The 21,964-nt window shown below is 33.1% G+C and overlaps 1 protein-coding gene and 1 long non-coding RNA gene across 11 annotated transcripts; one reads left to right on the forward strand and one right to left on the reverse strand.

Moving 5' to 3' along the window:
* Positions 1–51: 51 nt before the first annotated feature.
* LOC148597043 (uncharacterized) lies at positions 52–13,055 on the reverse strand. 8 transcript variants are annotated; one of them, XR_015918796.1, is made up of 8 exons: positions 12,766–13,055; positions 11,437–11,530; positions 10,984–11,123; positions 9,755–9,889; positions 8,432–8,649; positions 5,226–5,361; positions 3,993–4,127; positions 52–381 (listed from the first exon to the last, which is right to left on the reverse strand). It is a non-coding gene; the product is annotated as an uncharacterized LOC148597043 (long non-coding RNA). The 8 variants fall into 8 exon arrangements; XR_015918793.1 differs by having other exon boundaries at positions 53–381; positions 5,222–5,361; positions 10,988–11,123; positions 12,766–13,053; XR_015918791.1 differs by having other exon boundaries at positions 54–381; positions 10,988–11,123; positions 12,740–13,053.
* A 525-nt stretch (positions 13,056–13,580) lies between these two features.
* LOC148597044 (uncharacterized) lies at positions 13,581–19,776 on the forward strand. Of its 3 annotated transcripts, none has more exons than XM_088562665.1 (2): positions 13,581–13,722; positions 17,936–19,776. In XM_088562665.1, exon 2 carries the CDS (start codon positions 17,940–17,942, stop codon positions 19,452–19,454), a length of 1,515 nt encoding a protein of 504 aa, XP_088418791.1. In that variant the 5' UTR covers positions 13,581–13,722; positions 17,936–17,939; the 3' UTR covers positions 19,455–19,776. The 3 variants fall into 3 exon arrangements, with proteins under 3 accessions (XP_088418791.1, XP_088418792.1, XP_088418794.1); XM_088562666.1 differs by lacking the exon at positions 13,581–13,722 and adding an exon at positions 16,698–16,815; XM_088562668.1 differs by lacking the exon at positions 13,581–13,722 and adding an exon at positions 16,851–17,111.
* The last annotated feature ends 2,188 nt before the right edge of the window (positions 19,777–21,964 follow it).

Below are 21,964 nucleotides of genomic sequence, written 5' to 3' on the forward strand. Positions count from 1 at the left end.
TCACACGAAAAACATTTGGAAAATTGAACTTAAGAATTTTTTTTCCAATTAAAGTATAATAGAAAAGCTGGATTTAGAATGTTTCCTCTTAAATGGTTTAAACAAGACTCCATGTATCAAGTTGTACAGTATAATTTGTAAAGTTTACTTCAATAGAAACATAGCATGTATAATGGTTTGAAAAAAATTCTACATTTATGCTCAAGGGTCTGAACTAATACAATTTCCAAGGTTCCCAATCAAAGCACTATACTACAGTACATATATCTGCATTTGTGTCCTCGATCACAGTATTAAGCTTAAAACACATGGAGTAGCATCCACTTTATACAAGGACTTTAATCTGGTTTCAATTCTTCTGACAAACTGTAAACGACTCATCTGAAATCAAAAGATATACAACGTACCCTTGTTTGGGTCATGATTGCTCAGTGATACATGAATGATAATGTACATGTACATAGGTAGTATTATAAAAAATCATTTTAAGTTTAATATATTGACTGATTACATAAAGAAAGTTATTTTTCATCTGTTTTTTTTTCACATGTGTATGACAGTGACATCACAAACTTATTAAATGCTAACTTATTGTATTTTGAAGTTACAAGGATGTAATGCTCTTTTAGTTTACACAACCTCAAAACCTGTTGTGTGCATCACATAATTGAGGATATTACTGCACAGACAGACATTCCTGAATTACTACCAATTTTTTTTTAAATTTGCACACTTTATCTTGAGGGTAATTAAAGAAATATTCAGTATTGTATACCCATCACAATCCAGAATTTCCATGAGAAAATGCCAACATCTTTCTTTAGAATGCAGGAAATATATACCACACATACAGTATATATGTTACCACTTCCATTATTAGTTTTTGATAATGACCAGTATTATTTAAGTAATCTAATTAATTTTGCAGACTGGACAATAACAGTCTGCAACTCACCATTCATTATCTTTGATTATCTTTGTTGGTACAATTATACTCTCAAAACCTCAATGTTTCCAAGTAAAAAAAAATCACCATTTCTGTATACTGCAATCTATACCTTAAAAAGAATGAATGTATGAAATTAAATTGTTGGGTTTCACTATGTAATGAAGTACTGAGAAAATTCCATTCAGTATTTGATTGTCATGGAGAATTTGTCGAGAAATTTACGTTACTTAAATTACAAATCACCAATTTATTATTTCTGAAGCCAAAATGCATTTGTTCATAATAATCAATGATTAACAAGCGCCGTGAGCTCTACGGTTATTATGTGTACTTTCTAAATTTCCCTTAAGGTTCCCCAATACACTAACGAAAAAAAAGTCATGTCCCAAAAGTAACAAAAAGTGACTGTCCTTACGGCGAAAATATATCATTTCCTTCAATCAAACAAATAAGAAAATATGAGTTAAGATTACGTTTCAGTAGAAATAAATTCATCTTTTCTGATAGTTTTCAAGTCTTTTTCTAATTTGTTTTAATTATTTAAAGAAGTGAATGCTATGTTTATAAAAACTTCGGGAAACACATGGATGTACGTATGTGTATCTCCGCTGTTCCGCTGTTGTTGTTGTCAAGAACCTAACCCGCCTCGGAAAAAATATAACTCCGATTATATTATCAATATCGCTGCATAGCCTTTCTAAGATAGAAAAGGCAATAATTTTCTTGTTTGGAATTTGCAGCTGTCATTTGAACTTTGTTTATGTCAAATGTAAAATATTCCCACCATACATGGAGAACTGTAATATTTCCGGTATTTGTTCACATTGAAACTAAAATTGATGTTGTTAGATATGCCCTAAAGGGATAAAAAATGTAAAGTATTGCAAAATGCTGTAAAGTTATTGACCATTTTGAGAGTGAGGGGAAAGGGGGGTGTGGGTTTGAATTCTTTTTTTTGTGGGGGAAATGTTGAAGTTATTCATTTATTGAAAAAAAATCCCCCATATATTAAGAAGACAGTTTTTTCAAATAGAGATATTGATTTTGCTTGCTGCTTAAATGTTAATAAAAATAGTGAACTTTCGAAGCAAAAATTTTCATCGGGTCGACCATCCCCCCCCCCCAAATCATTGTAACGTCCTTTAATATTTTTACGAGCATCGCACAGACGTCACATATATGGTAAAGCTCACGGTGCTCGATGATTTAGACAATGCCTACCCAATATTAGAAATTGAATTTGATTTTGTGAAAAACTTCATGAACTTGACGAAGTTCGGGCGTGCTATAAATTAACCTGTGTACAGACTACAGGCACGAAACCAAAATTAATTTTCCCACTGTCTTCTTTATAGCTTTGCTGTAATTTAAAAAAATTCCACCGGCGTAATTCAATTCAGATTTTCAGGGATGTTAATTTGAACCTTCCAACAACTTATCTAAAAAATATTAAAAAAAATTACCATTATTTTTTCAAATTTTATGCATGAACACAGAGATACCATAAAAAATGACCCAAAATGGCTTCCGGATGTCACAAACTTGACCTTTTTTTACCTCACCAAATCAAAACCTAAATGTCAAATTTCTCATTTCTACATTTCAACACATCTACTAAAATAATTTCATTATTCCTCTTCCATTTGAGCACAAAAAGTATGAGAAATTCTGAAAGGAAGTGTTTCTAAAAAATTTTTGAAAAATCCCCTATTATTATAGGAACTATATTCATATACAACGAAAAGCTAAGGGCAGATAATTGTGGTCTCGTACCTATTAGATGCGCTAAAGTTAAAATATTGTAATAAAAAACCATCTTCTGTTATTTCATCATATTTTCAGTCATTCTGCAAAGTTTCGATCAAATCGGTCCATTATCATGTCCACAAACCAGCTTCAAAGACAGCTACCCAAAACTGTTTCCAGCTCTTTCTTATCTGAAAAATTCAAAAAGTTAGATATGACCACTTTTATCAATATTGCAATAACTTTTTTATTTTTTGAGATATTTTCACAAACTAAAGTGGTTTTTTTTCTCTTGGATAATTATAGTATTTGAATTACAAATTTTCTTTTATCAAAATAGTTTTAAAATGGGTTAATTTTTTTTCAAATTCCAAATATGGAAAAAAATAGAATTGAATCAAATGAAGCTAAAATTAAAAATACTTCTACTTCATCAAAAAAATAGAAACAAATATTATAAATTACTTTAATGATTCAGAAAACAGCCCCAATTTACAGATTCTTGATAAGTTGAAAAGTATTTGTGTAAATAATTATTTTCTACAGGTGCCGATATGACCAATAATTTAAAGGTTCAGGGTTGCATACTCATACATAAAGTTCTTCAGATTAGAACATTTTTGAATAATTACACAGGTATTTTAGGAAATTTTCATCACAGCAAGTTTTTTTCTTCACATTTTAAAGAAAACAAAATTGATTTATCACATTTGGGTCTCAAAGAACGAAAATTATAATATAGTGGTGCAAAAATGGTCAATTTCATTTTTTTTTCTAAAGGCATTTTATTTTTTTTAACTAGTATCTACTTAAAAAGTACAAAAACAATCCCAAATCAAATGTTTGTTATCAATAATACGGAATTAAACCACCATATTGGCTTTCTTTTGATGATTCTTTGAAAACCCCACATCACTCAGGGGGCGATCTAGTATCCTATTAGGATCAAATTATCTGATCTAATGTGTAAAAGACTGCACCCTGAGCCTTATTAGAACTAAGTAAACATTGTCAGCATCAAGAAATTCTCACCTAAACTATCAAAAGAACCAAAAGGTATAAATAGTAGCCCTTTTGAGACTAAAATCATACCAAATTTTGTTGCGGAACCATACAAGAAGAAGATTCAAATATGTTTACTGATGGTAATACTCCACACAACAAAGGCAAAACTTGTCTAGCAGGAAGCCACAAGGTTAGTAATGCTGGACAGTTCAAGAAAAGTCATACTCCATGGTCGAAAGGTCTCGTTTTTGAGAATGCAGTTTCATCAGATGAAGAAGAGTCAAAAGCTTACATCCGAATGAATCTGCAAGATCACCAACAAGACGACATCAAAGCTGATTCCGTATCCAGGACTGACAGCTCACAGGTGTTAAAAGTAGATGGAAGTGGTGTGATTAAATCCAGTATGATCCTGCGGCCACAGTTCCTGAAAGCAGACAAAGAAAAGATGACATCAAATAATTCTCATATTATTGAGAGTGAAAAGATGTTTGACATGTTCAACTTGGTGTACCAACAGCACAGGGAAACACCAAAAACTTGCAACAGGCCATGGATGGAGCCACATAGTGACAGAAAATGGGGTGCCTGTATCATGTACAGAGTTCGGTGTGCAAACTGTTAGTTTGCGACTCCAACACTAGCAAAGTTGTACTCAGAAGTTGAAAACAACAAGCCAGGGCCAAATCCAGCCGGTACTAACATTGCACTAGTTTCAGCAGGACTAGATAGTCCAATAGGAAGCACCAAGACCCAGGAGATTTTAGCGCGTGTAAGTGTTCCACCTCCATGCAAGAGTGGTATGCAGAGAAACACCGACCGAAGTTATGGTAAAGCAGAACAAGGACGACATGAAAGATAAGGTTGAACAAGTCAAGGCATACAACAAAAAGAAGGGACAACCAGAAAATGTGATAGATGTGACCTAAGATGGCAGGTACCCAACTGCAACAAGGTCCAGCAGGAAGAAACCAGGGTTAAATGCATCACAGGCACAGATGCTTGCGATTGAACAAAATACTCCATGGAAGTTTGTAGTCGCAGCATCTTCGCTAAACCAGCTATGTTGGAAGGGAGCTTGGCTCAGAGGAAAGGGATTTGATGCAGAGTGCCCAGGCTATGAAGGCTGTACTGCTACCCTTCATGGAACTATACCAATATCAGAATATGCCATGGGAAAAGAAATTGGAAATCAGCTTGCACTGCAAGGTATGCTTATCCGTTATGCCACAACAGATGGAGATGCACGTTCCGCTAATGGAGTAGAAGATGCCATACATGTACTGTATCCTATGTGGGAAGTGCAGAGACTGGCTGACCCAGTACATCTAAGCCAACATCAATTCCGAGCGGGAATGCAAGCTGAGTTTAGTGAGATCATGTTTCATGGACAAACTAAAGAAGAGAAAAAAGACTTGAAGAAAATGTTTAGCCTGGACTTGAAGTGTCGCAGTTCCATGATACTGAACCAGTTAATGAATGAATATAACAAGGACACAGAAAAAGTATGTAAAAAATTACCTACCATCCTTTCAACTACAGTCCAGTGTTATGGTGGAGACTGTTCATCTTGCCTTAAGGAGTCTGTGGTATGCAAAGGTACAGTCAGTGATAACTGGTGGACCAGATCCTTTTACCTCAGCACTTACAACATCACTGTGCTGAAAATAGATGAAATTGATGAAATTATACTGCTAGAACTACTGAAAATGATACTTATTGAGGAAGCAGTCAATAGCATGAGAATGTTCCACACAACAAATAAAAATGAAGGAGTTCATCGTGCATTGAGTGTGAGTTTACCAAAAAATGTAACTCATGGAAAAAACATGGAAAGCAGACTTCATTCTGCAATACACAGGACCAACAACAGACCTGGTACATCAGCCAAGATGAAAAGCAAAGAGTTGAACATTAAAGTGTCTGAAGACTGTGAGACCTTCTTTGATAAAATGGACAGAGAGTATACTTACAAAAGGACTTATGAGCAGAAACCTGAAGTAAAGACAAGGAGGTTACAACAGGCAGCTGTCAGACTGGAGGAACACAAGATTCATAAAGAGCTCCACAAAAAGAGACCAGACTATGTAAAAGGGCAACTAGATCCTGTACCAGATGAGCTGATGCATGATGCATACTGCAAGAAGAAGATGCCTAAGTAAAAGACAGACAGCTTAAAAAAATCAAAGGTCCTTTTAAGGACCACCCAAATCTTTCAAAAAGATTTCTTATATTGATACGAATAAAATGAAATTTAATGAATAAATGAACACTTTCCCCTGCCCATTTTCTTTTAAATCCATTAAAATACCTAAATTATTATCTGGCATCTTAAGGTGCACTAAACAGGGCGGAAAAGGGGCAATGTGACCTATACATTCCCCTTTCGACACACATGTTTGCCTACTGTTGTTGAAACCATGTGGTTCCAACACCAGATGGGCTACATTCATGCATTTGGTATTGTGGCACATGTGTGATACATCAACAGCTGCTAACTGTGCAGCCCTATGCTGTATCATGTATTCAAGCCTGTGCACATATAATAATTTCCACCCAATGGCACCAGGAAATCTACAATTTATGACCCCACATTTGCCATTTGGTGTACATGACCCTGTCAAAATAAAACACTCTCCATTTAGCCCAAGGGCACATTTTTCCTCTAGCTTTTGATGGTACTTCTGAAAAAAGGCATCCATTTTGTAAAGTTACTTTTTCAAGCAAGATTGAGTAGGAATATTTCTCAAAAAGAGGATTTGGTACCCCTCAAAACAACAAAAAAAAGTCCAAATTTGAGATATCCAACCCCTATCTTTTGAAAAATGGCTACATTATGCAAAATTTCTTCAAAATATAGTAAATTTGATATATTTCAATAGTACTGTACCTCTAGGCTAAAAACCACTAATTCCACTTCCCATAGGCTTCTATGCTAATTTCACAATATTCAATGGCTTCTCTGGACTTTACCTTAACTTTAACCTGCAGAGGACTATATATCACTATGATTCTACATATGTCAGCTCACAATCCTCAGAATGGCATGTGGGGTTAGCAGACTTGCAGTGCAGTACTGGTCACCGGAAGTGAAGTGTCTATAAATAGCATGGGAAATCCCAGTGTTTTCACAAGATAGGGGTATATTTAGAAATCATTATGGAGATTAGGCTTCACATCACAAGAAGCAAAATACACCTATAAAATGTACAGAAATGTTTTTCCTTTCAGAAACTGTTTAAATTTTTTAAATAAGATGAGAACTTTTTTCACAGCACTATGAGGAACAGGGGTAATTTCTGCGTAGGACTATTTTTGCGTACGTTCCAAATGCTCATTGGTTGAATTGGTGGTCTGTAACCTAAAGAGTCACTTTTTGTCTTAGAAAAAATAAATAACTATACAGGTATCTTCCTACACACATACTGAATGCATTTGCAAAGTTTCAGTGAAATGTGACAAGCACTTTTTTAAATATTTGATTTTTAAATATACGGTAACCAAGTTGCGCTAGCAAAAAAGTGACAATATTCTACCATACTTAAATGCATTAAATATTTGCAAAGAACTTTTTCTGACTTTTCAGATAAAAAAAATCAATCACAACTTGTTTTTTAACAATATTAATAAAGAGATAGCCTTTAGTAGTCATTTTCTGAAAAATTGGTCTATTTTTAAAAATTCTTGTCTGACATGCCTCCCCCTTTTTCTTGATCACATGTCAAAAACCCTAAATCTTTAAATTTTCGCAAAGGTGATATCTTTGGTTTTAAATTTGTAAATACAGTGTTTTCGCAATAAAACATGACAAGTAAAGGACACCTAAAGCAAAAAAGTACTCAAAAATGCATTTTCCATGTTGCCATAGGGAAATGCTTATATGTCCTTAACCGCAGTAATGAAAGTGAGTTTTTCCTCATTTCTAATCAAATTTTTGCTCAAATTTACACAAAACTTGATTTCAAGTGCTGATTACCACCATATTTAAGTAAATATAGCCCTCAAAGTTAAATATTTAATATTTTTACTAAATTTTCTACACTTTTCACCAGATAGTACATAAAATTCAGCCAAAAAGACCAATTTTCCATAATTTGGACCTATAACTTAAAAAAATGCATATTTTGAAGGATTTTTGTAGTGTATTCCTCTCATAGCAAAGTTTACAAGATCTTCAAGTAGTTTAAAGCTGTTCCAAGAAACTTGTCATTTTGCCATGGCCTCAGCTTAAGGCTAAAAACCACTAATTCCACTTCCCACAGGCTTCTATGCTAATTTCACAATATTCAATGGCTTCTCTGGACTTTACCTTAACTTTAACCTGCAGAGGACTATATATCACCATGATTCTACATATGTCAGCTCACAATCCTCAGAATGGCATGTAGGGTTAGCAGACTTGCAGTGCAGTACTGGTCACCGGAAGTGAAGTGTCTATAAATAGCATGGGAAATCCCAGTGTTTTCACAAGATAGGGGTATATTTAGAAATCATTATGGAGATTAGGCTTCACATCACAAGAAGCAAAATGCACCTATAAAATGTACAGAAATGTTTTTCCTTTCAGAAACTGTTTAAATTTTTTAAATGAGCTGAGAACTTTTTTCACAGCACTATGAGGAACAGGGGTAATTTCTGCGTAGGACTATTTTTGCGTACGTTCCAAATGCTCATTGGTTGAATTGGTGGTCTGTAACCTCTACTACACATATGAAACATAAAAATACTCACCAATACGAAAATGTAGCCATATCAGCTGTTTTTGTATGCAAACATACCTCTCTATTAGATGCGCTAAAGTTAAAATATTGTAATAAAAAACCATCTTCTGTTATTTCATCATATTTCCAATCATTCTGCAAAGTTTCGATCAAATCGGTCCATTATCATGTCCACAAACCAGCTTCAAAGACAGCTAACCAAAACTGTTTTCAGCTCTTCTTTCTTATCTGAAAAATTCAAAAAGTTAGATATGACCACTTTTATCAATATTGCAATAACTTTTTTACTTTTTGAGATATTTTCACAAACTAAAGTGTTTTTTTCTCTTGGATAATTATAGTATTTGAATTACAAATTTTCTTTTATCAAAATAGTTTTAAAGTGGTTTAATTTTTTTTTCAAATTCCAAATATGGAAAAAAATAGAATTGAATCAAATGAAGCTAAAATTAAAAATACTTCTACTTCATCAAAAAAATAGAAAAAAATATTATAAATTACTTTAATGATTCAGAAAACAGCCCCAATTTACAGATTCTTGATAAGTTGAAAAGTATTTGTGTAAATAATTATTTTCTACAGGTGCCGATATGACCAATAATCTAAAGGCTCAGGGTTGCATACTCATACATAAAGTTCTTCAGATAAGAAAATTTTTGAATAATTACACAGGTATTTTAGGAAATTTTCGTCACAGCAAGTTTTTTTCTTCACATTTTAAAGAAAACAAAATTGATTTATCACATTTGGGTCTCAAAGAACGAAAAATATAATATAGTGGTGCAAAAATGGTCAATTTCATTTTTTTTTTCTAAAGGCATTTTATTTTTTTTACTAGTATCTACTTAAAAAGTACAAAAACAATCCCAAATCAAATATTTGTTATCAATAATACGGAATTAAACCACCATATTGGCTTTCTTTTGATGATTCTTTGAAAACCCCCCATCACTCAGGGGGCGATCTAGTATCCTATTAGGATCAAATTATCTGATCTAATGAGTAAAAGACTGCACCCTGAGCCTTATTAGAACTAAGTAAACATTGTCAGCATCTAGAAATTCTCACCTAAACTATCAAAAGAACCAAAAAGTATAAATAGTAGCCCTTTTGAGACTAAAATCATACCAAATTTTGTTGCGGAACCATACAAGAAAAAGATTCAAATATGTTTACTGAAGGTAATACTCCACACAACAAAGGCAAAACTGGTCTAGCAGGAAGCCACAAGGTTAGTAATGCTGGACGGTTCAAGAAAGGTCATACTCCATGGTCGAAAGGTCTCGTTTTTGAGAATGCAGTTTCATCAGATGAAGAAGAGTCAAAAGCTTACATCCGAATGAATCTGCAAGATCACCAACAAGACGACATCAAAGCTGATTCCGTATCCAGGACTGACAGCTCACAGGTGTTAAAAGTAGATGGAAGTGGTGTGATTAAATCCAGTATGATCCTGCGGCCACAGTTCCTGAAAGCAGACAAAGAAAAGATGACATCAAATAATTCTCATATTATTGAGAGTGAAAAGATGTTTGACATGTTCAACTTGGTGTACCAACAGCACAGGGAAACACCAAAAACTTGCAACAGGCCATGGATGGAGCCACATAGTGACAGAAAATGGGGTGCCTGTATCATGTACAGAGTTCGGTGTGCAAACTGTTAGTTTGCGACTCCAACACTAGCAAAGTTGTACTCAGAAGTTGAAAACAACAAGCCAGGGCCAAATCCAGCCGGTACTAACATTGCACTAGTTTCAGCAGGACTAGATAGTCCAATAGGAAGCACCAAGACCCAGGAGATTTTAGCGCGTGTAAGTGTTCCACCTCCATGCAAGAGTGGTATGCAGAGAAACACCGACCGAAGTTATGGTAAAGCAGAACAAGGACGACATGAAAGATAAGGTTGAACAAGTCAAGGCATACAACAAAAAGAAGGGACAACCAGAAAATGTGATAGATGTGACCTAAGATGGCAGGTACCCAACTGCAACAAGGTCCAGCAGGAAGAAACCAGGGTTAAATGCATCACAGGCACAGATGCTTGCGATTGAACAAAATACTCCATGGAAGTTTGTAGTCGCAGCATCTTCACTAAACCAGCTATGTTGGAAGGGAGCTTGGCTCAGAGGAAAGGGATTTGATGCAGAGTGCCCAGGCTATGAAGGCTGTACTGCTACCCTTCATGGAACTATACCAATATCAGAATATGCCATGGGAAAAGAAATTGGAAATCAGCTTGCACTGCAAGGTATGCTTATCCGTTATGCCACAACAGATGGAGATGCACGTTCCGCTAATGGAGTAGAAGATGCCATACATGTACTGTATCCTATGTGGGAAGTGCAGAGACTGGCTGACCCAGTACATCTAAGCCAACATCAATTCCGAGCGGGAATGCAAGCTGAGTTTAGTGAGATCATGTTTCATGGACAAACTAAAGAAGAGAAAAAAGACTTGAAGAAAATGTTTAGCCTGGACTTGAAGTGTCGCAGTTCCATGATACTGAACCAGTTAATGAATGAATATAACAAGGACACAGAAAAAGTATGTAAAAAATTACCTACCATCCTTTCAACTACAGTCCAGTGTTATGGTGGAGACTGTTCATCTTGCCTTAAGGAGTCTGTGGTATGCAAAGGTACAGTCAGTGATAACTGGTGGACCAGATCCTTTTACCTCAGCACTTACAACATCACTGTGCTGAAAATAGATGAAATTGATGAAATTATACTGCTAGAACTACTGAAAATGATACTTAGTGAGGAAGCAGTCAATAGCATGAGAATGTTCCACACAACAAATAAAAATGAAGGAGTTCTTAAGGGTAATTAAAGAAATATTCAGTATTGTATACCCATCACAATCCAGAATTTACATGAGAAAATGCCAACATCTTTCTTTAGAATGCATGAAATATATACCACACATACAGTATGTATGTTACCACTTCCATTATTAGTTTTAAGTAATGTAATTAATTTAGCAGACTGGACAATAACAGTCTGCAACTCACCATTCATTATCTTTGATTATCTTTGTTGGTACAATTATACCCTCAATGTTTACAAGTAAAAAAAATCACCATTTCTGTATACTGCAACCCATACCTTAAAAAGAATGAATGTATGAAATTAAATTGTTGGGTTTCACTATGTAATGAAGTACTGAGAAACTGCCATTCAGTATTTGATTGTCATGGAGAATTTGTCGAGAAATGTACGTTACTTAAATTACAAATCACCAATTTATTATTTCTGAAGCCAAAATGCATTTGTCCATAATAATCAATGATTAACAAGCGCCGCGAGCTCTACGGTTATTATGTGTACTTTCTAAATTTCCCTTAAGGTTCCCCAATACCTAACGAAAAAAAAGTCATGTCCCAAAAGTAACAAAAAGTGACTGTCCTTACGGCGAAAATATGTCACTTCCTTCAATCAAACAAATAAGAAAATATGGGTTAAGATTACGTTTCAGTAGAAATAAATTCATCTTTTCTGATAGTTTTCAAGTCTTTTTCTAATTTGTTTTAATTATTTAAAGAAGTGAATGCTATGTTTATAAAAACTTCGGGAAACACATGGATGTACGTACGTGTATCTCCGCTGTTCCGCTGTTGTTGTTGCCAAGAACCTAACCCGCCTCGGAAAAAATATAACTCCGATTATATTATCAATATCGCTGCATAGCCTTTCTAAGATAGGAAACCTAACAAATTTCTTGTTTGGAATTTGCAGCTGTCATCTGAACTTTTGTTTATGTCAAATGTAAAATATTCCCACCATACATGGAGAACTGTAATATTTCCGGTATTTGTTCAGATTGAAACTAAAATTGATGTTGTTAGATATGCCCTAAAGGGATAAAAAATGTAAAGTATTGCAAAGTGCTGTAAAGTTATTGACCATTTTGTGAGTGAGGGGAAAGGGGGGTATGGGGTTGGAATTTTTTTTGGGGGGGATGTTCAAGTTATTCATTTATTGAAAAAAATCCCCCATATATTAACAAGACAGTTTTTTTTCAAATAGAGATATTGATTTTGCTTGCTGCTTAAATGTTAATAAATATATTGAACTTGCGAAGCAAAAATTTTCATCGAGTAGACACCCCCCCCCAAAAAAAAAATCATTGTAACGTCCTTTAATATTTTTACGAGTCTCGCACAGACGGTACATATATGGTAAAGCTCACGGTGCTCGCTGATTTAGGCAATGCCTACCCAATATTAGAATTTGATTTTGTGAAAAACTTCATGAACTTGACGAAGTTCGGTCGTGCTATAAGTATAAATTAACATGTGTACAGACTACAGCAACCGTGTGCAGATTTAATTTGTTGACACCTCCGTCAGAACTCCGCTTCAATCATCATGGTAATATTGTCGTTGTATATCCCTCTTCTTGGTATATAACTTCGCTTCTTCTTCGACAGATACCTACCAAGATGTCATTGTTTTCTCGTTGCACTTCGTTTTCAAGCATTCCGCCGTTGATCGTATACACATACGGGCATTTTCGAGATACGACGAAAATCGAAAATTTAAAATGAAACTGATTTAAAATAGTTTGAAGAGAGTATTTGTTTGAATGGTTTAATTAAAAAAACAATTTAAGAAATTATTTCTCAATTGAAGTATTATTTAAAAAATATCATTTTAATGTCGACGAAGTCCTTTACGTAGCTCGATTTTGATTGGCAGATATATCCGGTCCTACTTAAATACGACTGCATACGCCTGTGGGAGAAAAGCATACGCCTGTAGCATTAATATTGTGTTTTCTGTGGAAATTATATTATATTAGCTTAGCAAGTTGTATTTTGTTCAAATAAATTATCTTTCAGCAAATTATTTGTTGATGCGAAGTAGAACTAGCCGATGTAAATAACGATCTGACAGGCGTTCGACATTCGTGATTGCGCATGCGTAATTGTGTTTTGAAATAAAACATGTGGACATGTGGTTTACAAAGTTGACAAAAACAATGCACAAACTTCGATCATTTGAACTAGGAAAAAAAGAGAAATAATTGATGATAAAAGTCGACATGTTTGCTTATAAAACAACATTCTGACCTTTGAAATGTCGACAAGACGAGTTTTAACTAATTATTCTGACTTATTTTGAAAAAAAAAACTAGGAATCGGGTGTACCCTATGAGCTTCCATAACTAATCGTGTGTAATCTGTGGTTATACCAGGAAGTAAAAAGATAACATTCCATACTAAACCAACAGGGCGTTTTCCTGGCACGTTCAAATAAGTTAACTTTGTGTTAATTGGGAATACTGACCAGTAAAGAGTAAGATTTACTTTTCCATTCAGCATTTACTTCAGTTCATTGTACCGTCTTCTTATATTGTCCGTATTTTATTATTTCATAATTGTTGATAAATATGTCAAGGGTCAAACTTTAAGACTAAGACTAGTTTGTTTGTTTGTTTTTTTTTTTTATTTTGTTTTTTTTTTTTTTGGAAATATCAAAACAGAATGAGGTCTGCCACATACAGTGTACACTCGTTAAATTCATGTATAACAAGTATTTAATACATGTATTTTCAAGTACCAATCCACGTAGAATTCAGACACTGTCAATGGTAGAAGTGACTCACGGTGTAGAATCAAAGTACTCATGTACTGAATCAATCTTTATCGATCGTTCTATCGCCTCAAATATTCGTCGTATTGCAAAAATATGGAATAAAGGGGAAGTACGGGAATCGAATTCAAACGTATCTTAACATAAGCTTATTGTTATAAATGGTTAATATTAAACTCATCGTTTTATTTTTCTTAAATTCACCATTCTGATTATGAAAGATATTTAAAAATACACACACTAAAATGCATTATAATGCATCATAGTAGCGTGCCAGTTCGCATAATGTTCAGGTTCGATATCGGTTTACATGGAACACTCCGATATAGCCCATAATTGAACTACAAACTACTAGTTGACCATTCCCAGTTTTTAAATTGTCAGGTCGAAATTCAGTTTATCGACCTCCAGGTCGAAACTGTCTGTTCAATAATTCAAATTTATAGGCCTCAAGGCCTGCATAAGACAGTTTTCCCAATTAGTACTCGGCATTCCTTTTATCATTCCTTTTCTATGATTGAAGACTATTTACAATCTCGCTGGGTTTTCATTTCTAGTTAAACATCAAATGGTTTATTATGCATTTAAAAATGAATAGGTAACTTGAATGTAGTCGTATGTAGTTCCCTTTTTCCCTTTAAATGTGGCTATTGTTAACTTATTCATTATTCTTATGTACGTTTAACTGAGCCACTTCACAACGTATATTATTTTCAAATAGTTTTTCCTTCCTACCCAAAACACAATTAATTGTTTGAACGGAGCGTCAGCGACCTACATAAATGTATGTAGAATGCATGACCAGAACTATGAATGGCTAAAATATTCTGACGGAAGTAGACGATTGCACAAGTGCTCCGTCCATCATTGGCATAGCCTAAAATCCTAATAATTAAAATGATTATTGGGACATGTTTCAATTTCTGTATTAAAATAATGGATCTGGGTTCTGTTATATTTCATTTCTTTCGATTTCGTTCTTCGTTTCGTTTGATGTTATATTGAGTTCGTTTCGGACTTCACAGGTACTTTTGATACTCTGTATTATGATTGAACCAGGAAGCTTTAACACAAACTGCAACAAGTAGCTATCTTACCGTGACTCAATGTCGCATTGTTTGGCAAACTATAACAAAATGTTTCCTATAGAAATTTATAGTTAATTAGTGACAAGGGGTGTCAAGTGGGGACAAGAAAGGTCAAGAATTCGAGAAATTAAAGCGATTTTTTTCATTTATAGGCAAAATAAAGTGACATAGGAAAAAAATGAGATAATTATTGAAAAAATGAGTTAATTATTTTTAGGAAAATTTAGAAAAAAACGAAAGTCAACTGATACAAATTTAAAATAACATCTTTTCAATTTGACCAATGAACCGTTTGAACAAATTAGATACTACAATTCATAAAGAAACTATATCTATATATATTAGATTTGATTTGATGTGTTTTCAAATTGATAAAAGTATAGAAACATGTTTTATGTGAAATAAAAAAAGGAAATTATTTGGAAACAATATTAAGTAGTATGTTTTAAAGAAAGGGTGATTTTTTTTCTTTAAAGAAAAATATAGCAACATGCATTGTTATAGAAGAACTTAGTTCAAAATATATTATAGAATAGGTTATTATCTAGAGAGATATGAAAACTTGAAAAAATAATACCAAGATTAGCAATATGCCTTACTCTAAAAAAAATTGGGTGTATTGGTATGTCGTAAATTGTGTGGTCGGAGCTGAGAGGTCGAGGGCATGGCATGGCTCCTCGAGATGTCGACTGCCTCCCCCTCCGACACGTTTTTATGGACAGTCACTATAGTTTTCTTTTCGAGTGACATTTTGGTGTTTGGGGAAAACTAGTTAATGGTAGAGTCTGGTGGAGCGGTGGTGGTATTTTCTTGCTGTGACTCTGGCATACGTTTATTTTTGTTTTGTGTCCGTGGCCCATCGGACACTGCATGCTTTCGAGGCTGGCCTGGTAAATGAAGATATCAACTTTTTACTCTTTATTGTCCTAAACGTACACAAGTAATGATCAAAATATATTTTTTTAATAATATAAGCGTAATACTATTTATACTTTTATTTATTTAATTAATATACTTTTTCGTTTATTTATTTTGATAAATAAGAATTTAATTATTTATATTTACTTAGTTGCTTTAACTGGAACTTCAACTAAAAACTTTACTTCTAAAATTCTAATTATAAAAGTTGGAAATAAAATATCAAATTTAAATTGTTCACGTACCTGGTAAATAAAGATATCAACTTTTTACTCTTTATTATCCTACACGTACACAGTGATACCAGGGCTGGGTTGAGCTCCCTTAAAAAAACCAGTATCACGTGCTGTCGGACCTGTCTTTATTTACCAAAGCAATCTCTTAATCTTATTTTATGACCAAATATGAATATTCATAAAAAATCTTCATGAGGCTACTATCATTTTGGAAATATTTCAAACAACCTTTTATCTTCACATGTTTACCTGAAAAATATTCTTTTCCTGGTTTTTAAAAACAATATTTTCTTTTTTTTTTTGTTTTGTTTTGTTTTGTTTTTTGTTTTTGCTTTAAATCAAACACATAAATAAACAATTGTATGTCTTTGTTTAAATGAAAACAAAATTTCCTTTGCGCTATTCCACTTGTTGTTTCTTGTCGCTTTTTGTCACTTCTTGTCGTCAATTAGTGAGACTCGCAGACTGACGTCATCATTGAAACAGAAACTCCGCGTCTGTCTGAAAGGCGCAGAACTACCGCTAATTTAAATCCCTGACTGTGTTGCATGTCTGTAAGTCATACAAACATTGTCCCTCAATAACTGTGTTGATTTTCAAACTTGATATATACGGTTGTGCCAAATTAAGACATGACAGTAACCTTTTGGGATTCGGTGCAGGAAATATATTTTTGTTTTGACCACCACCGATCCTGAAAGGGATGCCAGTACTTAAATTTGAGATTTCTGAGAGATTTAACCTTACTCCTACAACGTAAGAAGTTTGAATTCCGTTCCTTCATACCCCAACTCTTAGGATGGCGCCAAGTCAGAAAATAGCTTGCCAAATAGCCTCTGGCATTGCTGGAGTAGGTTTAATCTGTGTAATCACAACTTTGGATTTTTTTAACGGTAAACAAGGGCTTAATATACATGTACGCACAGTCATTTGAATATTAGTGACAAGTAGCAAGAAAAGAGTCAAATATTGCTATTTGTCGCTACAATTCAAACGACTGATGTACGTATCTGCAAAGTCAGGTCAAGAGGCTTAGTGTTTTGACCACTCGCTCCATGAGAGTTAACCCGCTGTATGAATAGTAATTAAGGGAACCAAGGTCCTAGCAGAAATCAAAAGAAAGTAATACAGTGATGAAGACAATACATGGAAAACACATACCAAAAAAAAAAGAACATGAAGTACATGTAAATAAAATAATACATACAAAGTAGGTTAAGTGTCCTCTGCTTTTCTAGAAACACCTGCCGAGTTGCTCATAAAAAGTCCAGGGTAGTTGAAAGATGAAAGGTTTATATAAACTCATTCTAAAGTCGATAAAAAAAATTGGTAATAAGCTGAATCCACCGCCGTCAAAAGAAAAAAAAATCCCCATTGCCAAATCACAAAATAATAGTTAAAGCTACGTTTCACAGCACAGCTATATGTAACTGATTTTAACATGTATGAAAGGTCTAAACTCATTCAAAAGTCGATAAAAAATACATTTTGTAACAAGCTTTATCTGTTTTTGGATTTGATGCTGGAGAAAATTTTTTGCTTTGACCACCACCGTCAAAACAAAAAAATATAACCAATGCCAAATCCCAAAAATACTAAGCAATATATAATTGATTTTAAGAGAATTGTCTCCTGGACTAAAATTAAAATTCATTTTTTCTCTTTATATTGCAGAAAAATGGCATCATTCATCGACAAAAAAATTCAACTCGACTGTGAAGAACACAAACAAAGATATCAATATTACTGTAGATCACACGATTGTGTTATTTGTCAAAAATGTCGACTGGAGTCCCATAAAAAGTGTAAAGACACTTTAGATATAGAAGATGTCATCTGTGAAGTAAAATCATCTGCAGTTTTCGAGGATTTGTGGACCAATATAAAAACAAATCATCAAGCTGTCTTGAATGCAATCATTGATAGGGAAGAAAATATGAAAAACCTACAGGAAAAAAAGGAAAAACTATCAACAGAGGTGAAAAAAAGAACACAAAATCTTATTGATCAAATTAAGAAACTAGAAAACAAAACACTATCAGAGTTAGAGTCAGTTGTAAATGAAAATGTAAATGAAATCAAAGCCACCACAAAAATCCTGGAATCAAATAAAAGAAAACTTGGTGAATTATTGGAACAGGAGGAACTCATTAAGAAACAGGCATCAAATTTCGAAACATTCATAGCAACAAAACAAATGGAGAGAGAAGTTGAAGAATCAGAAGAAATCTTACACAAATTATATGAAAAAGGAGCCATTGATAATACAGACATAGAAATGAATGAAAACATCACAGCAGACGACACAATTTTTGGAATAAAAACTCTGTTTGACATTAAAGTATCAAAAGAAAAAAATAGAACCTCCATAGACATAAACAAACCAAACAAAGGTCAGGCAGAGGTGAAGACAAGATTCCCCAGACAACTGACACTTAAACAACAGTTTACAGTAGATCAAGGTTTGTGTCGTGGTTGTTGTACGCTGCCTAATGGACTCCTGGTGTTGACTGATTGTGACAATGGTGTAGTAAACATACTACACAGTAATGGTCAACACAAATCATCAGTCAGATTTAATGGAGGACAAGGAGCAGTATGGGATGTAACAGTCATCAATGAGAACCATGTTGCTGTTTCTAATCCTGACCATAAAACAATCTCCATCATAGATGTAGACAGGAGTAAAATCATTAAAACACTTCAGATAAAGAGTAAAGTCAGAGGAATTACACATAGTGATGGACATTTATACGTCTGTGTACCTAAGGTAGGAATCCGAAAAATTAATATAGATACAGAAAAAATAGACAAACTCCATGATGACCAGACTGTTAGTGATTCATGTATAGACACAGATGGCAACAGAATATGTTATACCTGTCCTGGCTACAACACAGTTACTGTCCTGGATTCTGATCTCAGAGTTATCTTTACATTCAAGGATCACAATACAATGTCATGGCCTTATGGAATATCAATGGATGAACAGCAGAATGTTTTTGTGTGTGATTATTACAAACATAATTTATTACTGATTTCAAGGGATGGAGATAAACATGAAGTTGTAGTCAGTGGAGGTGATGGGTTGTGTTACCCTCAGTGTGTACATTATGATAAAGTGACCCATCTCCTCACTGTTGTTGATAGGGTGGTTGGGAGCAAGGTGGTCAGGATATTTACTGTATATTGACTTTTGATGGAGAATCAAAACTGAGATAAACAAATTATTGAGATTAATTCGATTTCAAGGTAAGAAAACATGTTTTATTTTTTATATGTATACTTGAATTCACCTCAGCCTGTTTGCATTACTCATAAGTTCTTTTTAAAAAAAATGCCATTTTATTCATGTCGTTCTGTACTACAACTTTCATACAATTATTTTTCGTTCTTACCTCCGAGATCGAAATATTTCCATATTTATTTTTTATGAGAATTTTGCATTGAGCGTATTGTTTATCCGCCATCTTGTTTCTATGGATATTTTGAAATGTTCCCTATTATCTCACAATTGAAGAGTTGAAGTACCATGATTTCCCGCCACATATCTGGTTCCCTGCCAATTGAATACTATATGTGGTAAGTTATCTATTAGGTACCAGTTGTAACATTTTCTTTCGGAACTTCGGGTTTTTCTTTCATTAAATGTAAATAGGAGAAAAATGATATAATTAAAAAAAATAAAAACAGGCTGAGGTGAATTCGAGTATATAAGGTTTGTTTTTCTAAAGTAATTTTAATAATATCAGACATTTCCACCTTTGTTTTAATTGTCAGACATAAATAAACATACATTTGTTCATATGATAATTAACATGATTAAAAGAAAAGAAACAGGATTTAATTTTTGGACTTTATTTTCAAAAATCTTAACAATATTTGACAGAACTTTCTACTTTTATCTTGGCATAAGATTACAAAAATATGATAATTATTAATTTATTAAAAAATCTTTCAAATAGTACAGAAATTTCATATTGAGTACAGTGTAAAATAAATTTGATTTATATTTTTTTATCAATCAGTGTTGGTCTTCATCAAGATTGTCAAATACATGTACATGTATCTACATGTAGATGTGTCATCATTGAAAATAATTTTTGCCTTTTGTTGTATATATTTGCATTTTCATGTTTCTAAATAAATGAAATTTTCTCGTTTGAAAACTGAAGATAATTAAAATTTAAAATTTTAATACTAGTATTGCTTTGTGTAAATATCTAACACCATTACAAGTTACAACATCAAAATATGAATATGGTAAAAATTAAGTACATGTACATGTACTGTATTAGTGATTTATTCATACCCAGTATTTAGATGTAGGCCTTTAAAAATAACTTTCTTTAAAACAATAATTAAAAAAGTACAGTCAAGTAATGTACATGTAGCATTTTTTGGTCATGGTTTGAATTAATTTAATAGAATTTTTTTTGGCAACATGTGATATTCTTATAAGTCTTCATTGCTTCAACTAAAATGAACAAATTTTTTTTAAATGGTTCATTTATTTCAGAACTTTTATTGTTTTTTTTCTTGAAATATCAATTACATGTATATTATTGAAAGATGCTACTAAGGACATTAAATTACCCACAACAGTGATTACATGTACTTGCAACTTCAATAATTAAAAGGAATACATGTATCTCCAATTTATTGATTCACATGTAGGTACATGTACATCTACATGTATAAATGTTGATTTTTAAGTCAGTTGTTGTAAATATATATGTACATGTATGTGTATTTGATTTGATATATTAAGCACTAACAGGGGCGGAAGGAGAAATTATGAAAAAGGGGAGGGGTGCCAGGTTATTATCTGCTCATTAAGGTCCATAGATTACAAAAATTAATAATTATTTTGTGTGTGTGTGTGTGGGGGGGGGGTTACACCTTGAACCCCTGGATCCACCACTGTAATTATGTTAACACCTATATCTGTATTTTATAATTAGTTCAAACCTAATGAATGATTCATGTGAGGAACAATGCCAGTTCATATTTTTATGACTAATAAGATTGTAACATGTATATGTACTTTGAATGGTGCATTTGGAATGATTTGGTGTTTTTTTTTCTCTTGATGGACTAAGACAATATTAATTTATTAAACAAAGTCAGATATAAAGATAAATAAAATATGTTTAATCTATAATGATTTAATTTATCAGAAATCTTTATAACAATATCAGAAATTATCTTTTTTTTTTCTAAGAAATGTTTTTCAGAAACATGTTTTAATTTATTGACTTAATTATCTTTAATAACTTTTTACTTTTTTATTTACATAAATGTAATACATTTTGCAATTAACTTAATTAAAAATCTTTAAAAGAAATAATACAAAATTAGTTTATATAGTAAAATGATTGATTTTTTTTGGAAATTATTTCATATTTCTTTATTAATAAGTCTTGGTCTTCATCAAGTTTTTCAAATACATGTATCTAGATGTGTCATCAGTGAAAATCTGTTCACTTCATTGTTGTTGTACATGTATATAGTTGTATTTATCATTTTCATGTTTCTATCTTTGATTTAGTCATACTCAAATGATTTAAGAAATATTTATTTGTTATTTGTCATGAATATCATATATACATGTACATGTATATTCTTTGAAAAGACTCAAAAACAATGAACATTTTAGGCACTGTGAACAAATAGTTATATCTTATTGTAGTTATAAATATT

Source organism: Perna viridis, chromosome 15 (genome assembly GCF_037379345.1).
Source record: "Perna viridis isolate PV_CMFRI_1.1 ecotype Kerala chromosome 15, ASM3737934v1, whole genome shotgun sequence".
In the NCBI taxonomy this organism is placed as follows: Eukaryota; Metazoa; Mollusca; class Bivalvia; order Mytilida; family Mytilidae; genus Perna; species Perna viridis.

Excerpts from the sequence above, each read along its gene's own strand:
- LOC148597044 (XM_088562665.1), top strand. The coding sequence starts at position 17,940 with ATGGCATCATTCATCGACAAAAAAATTCAACTCGACTGTGAAGAACAC.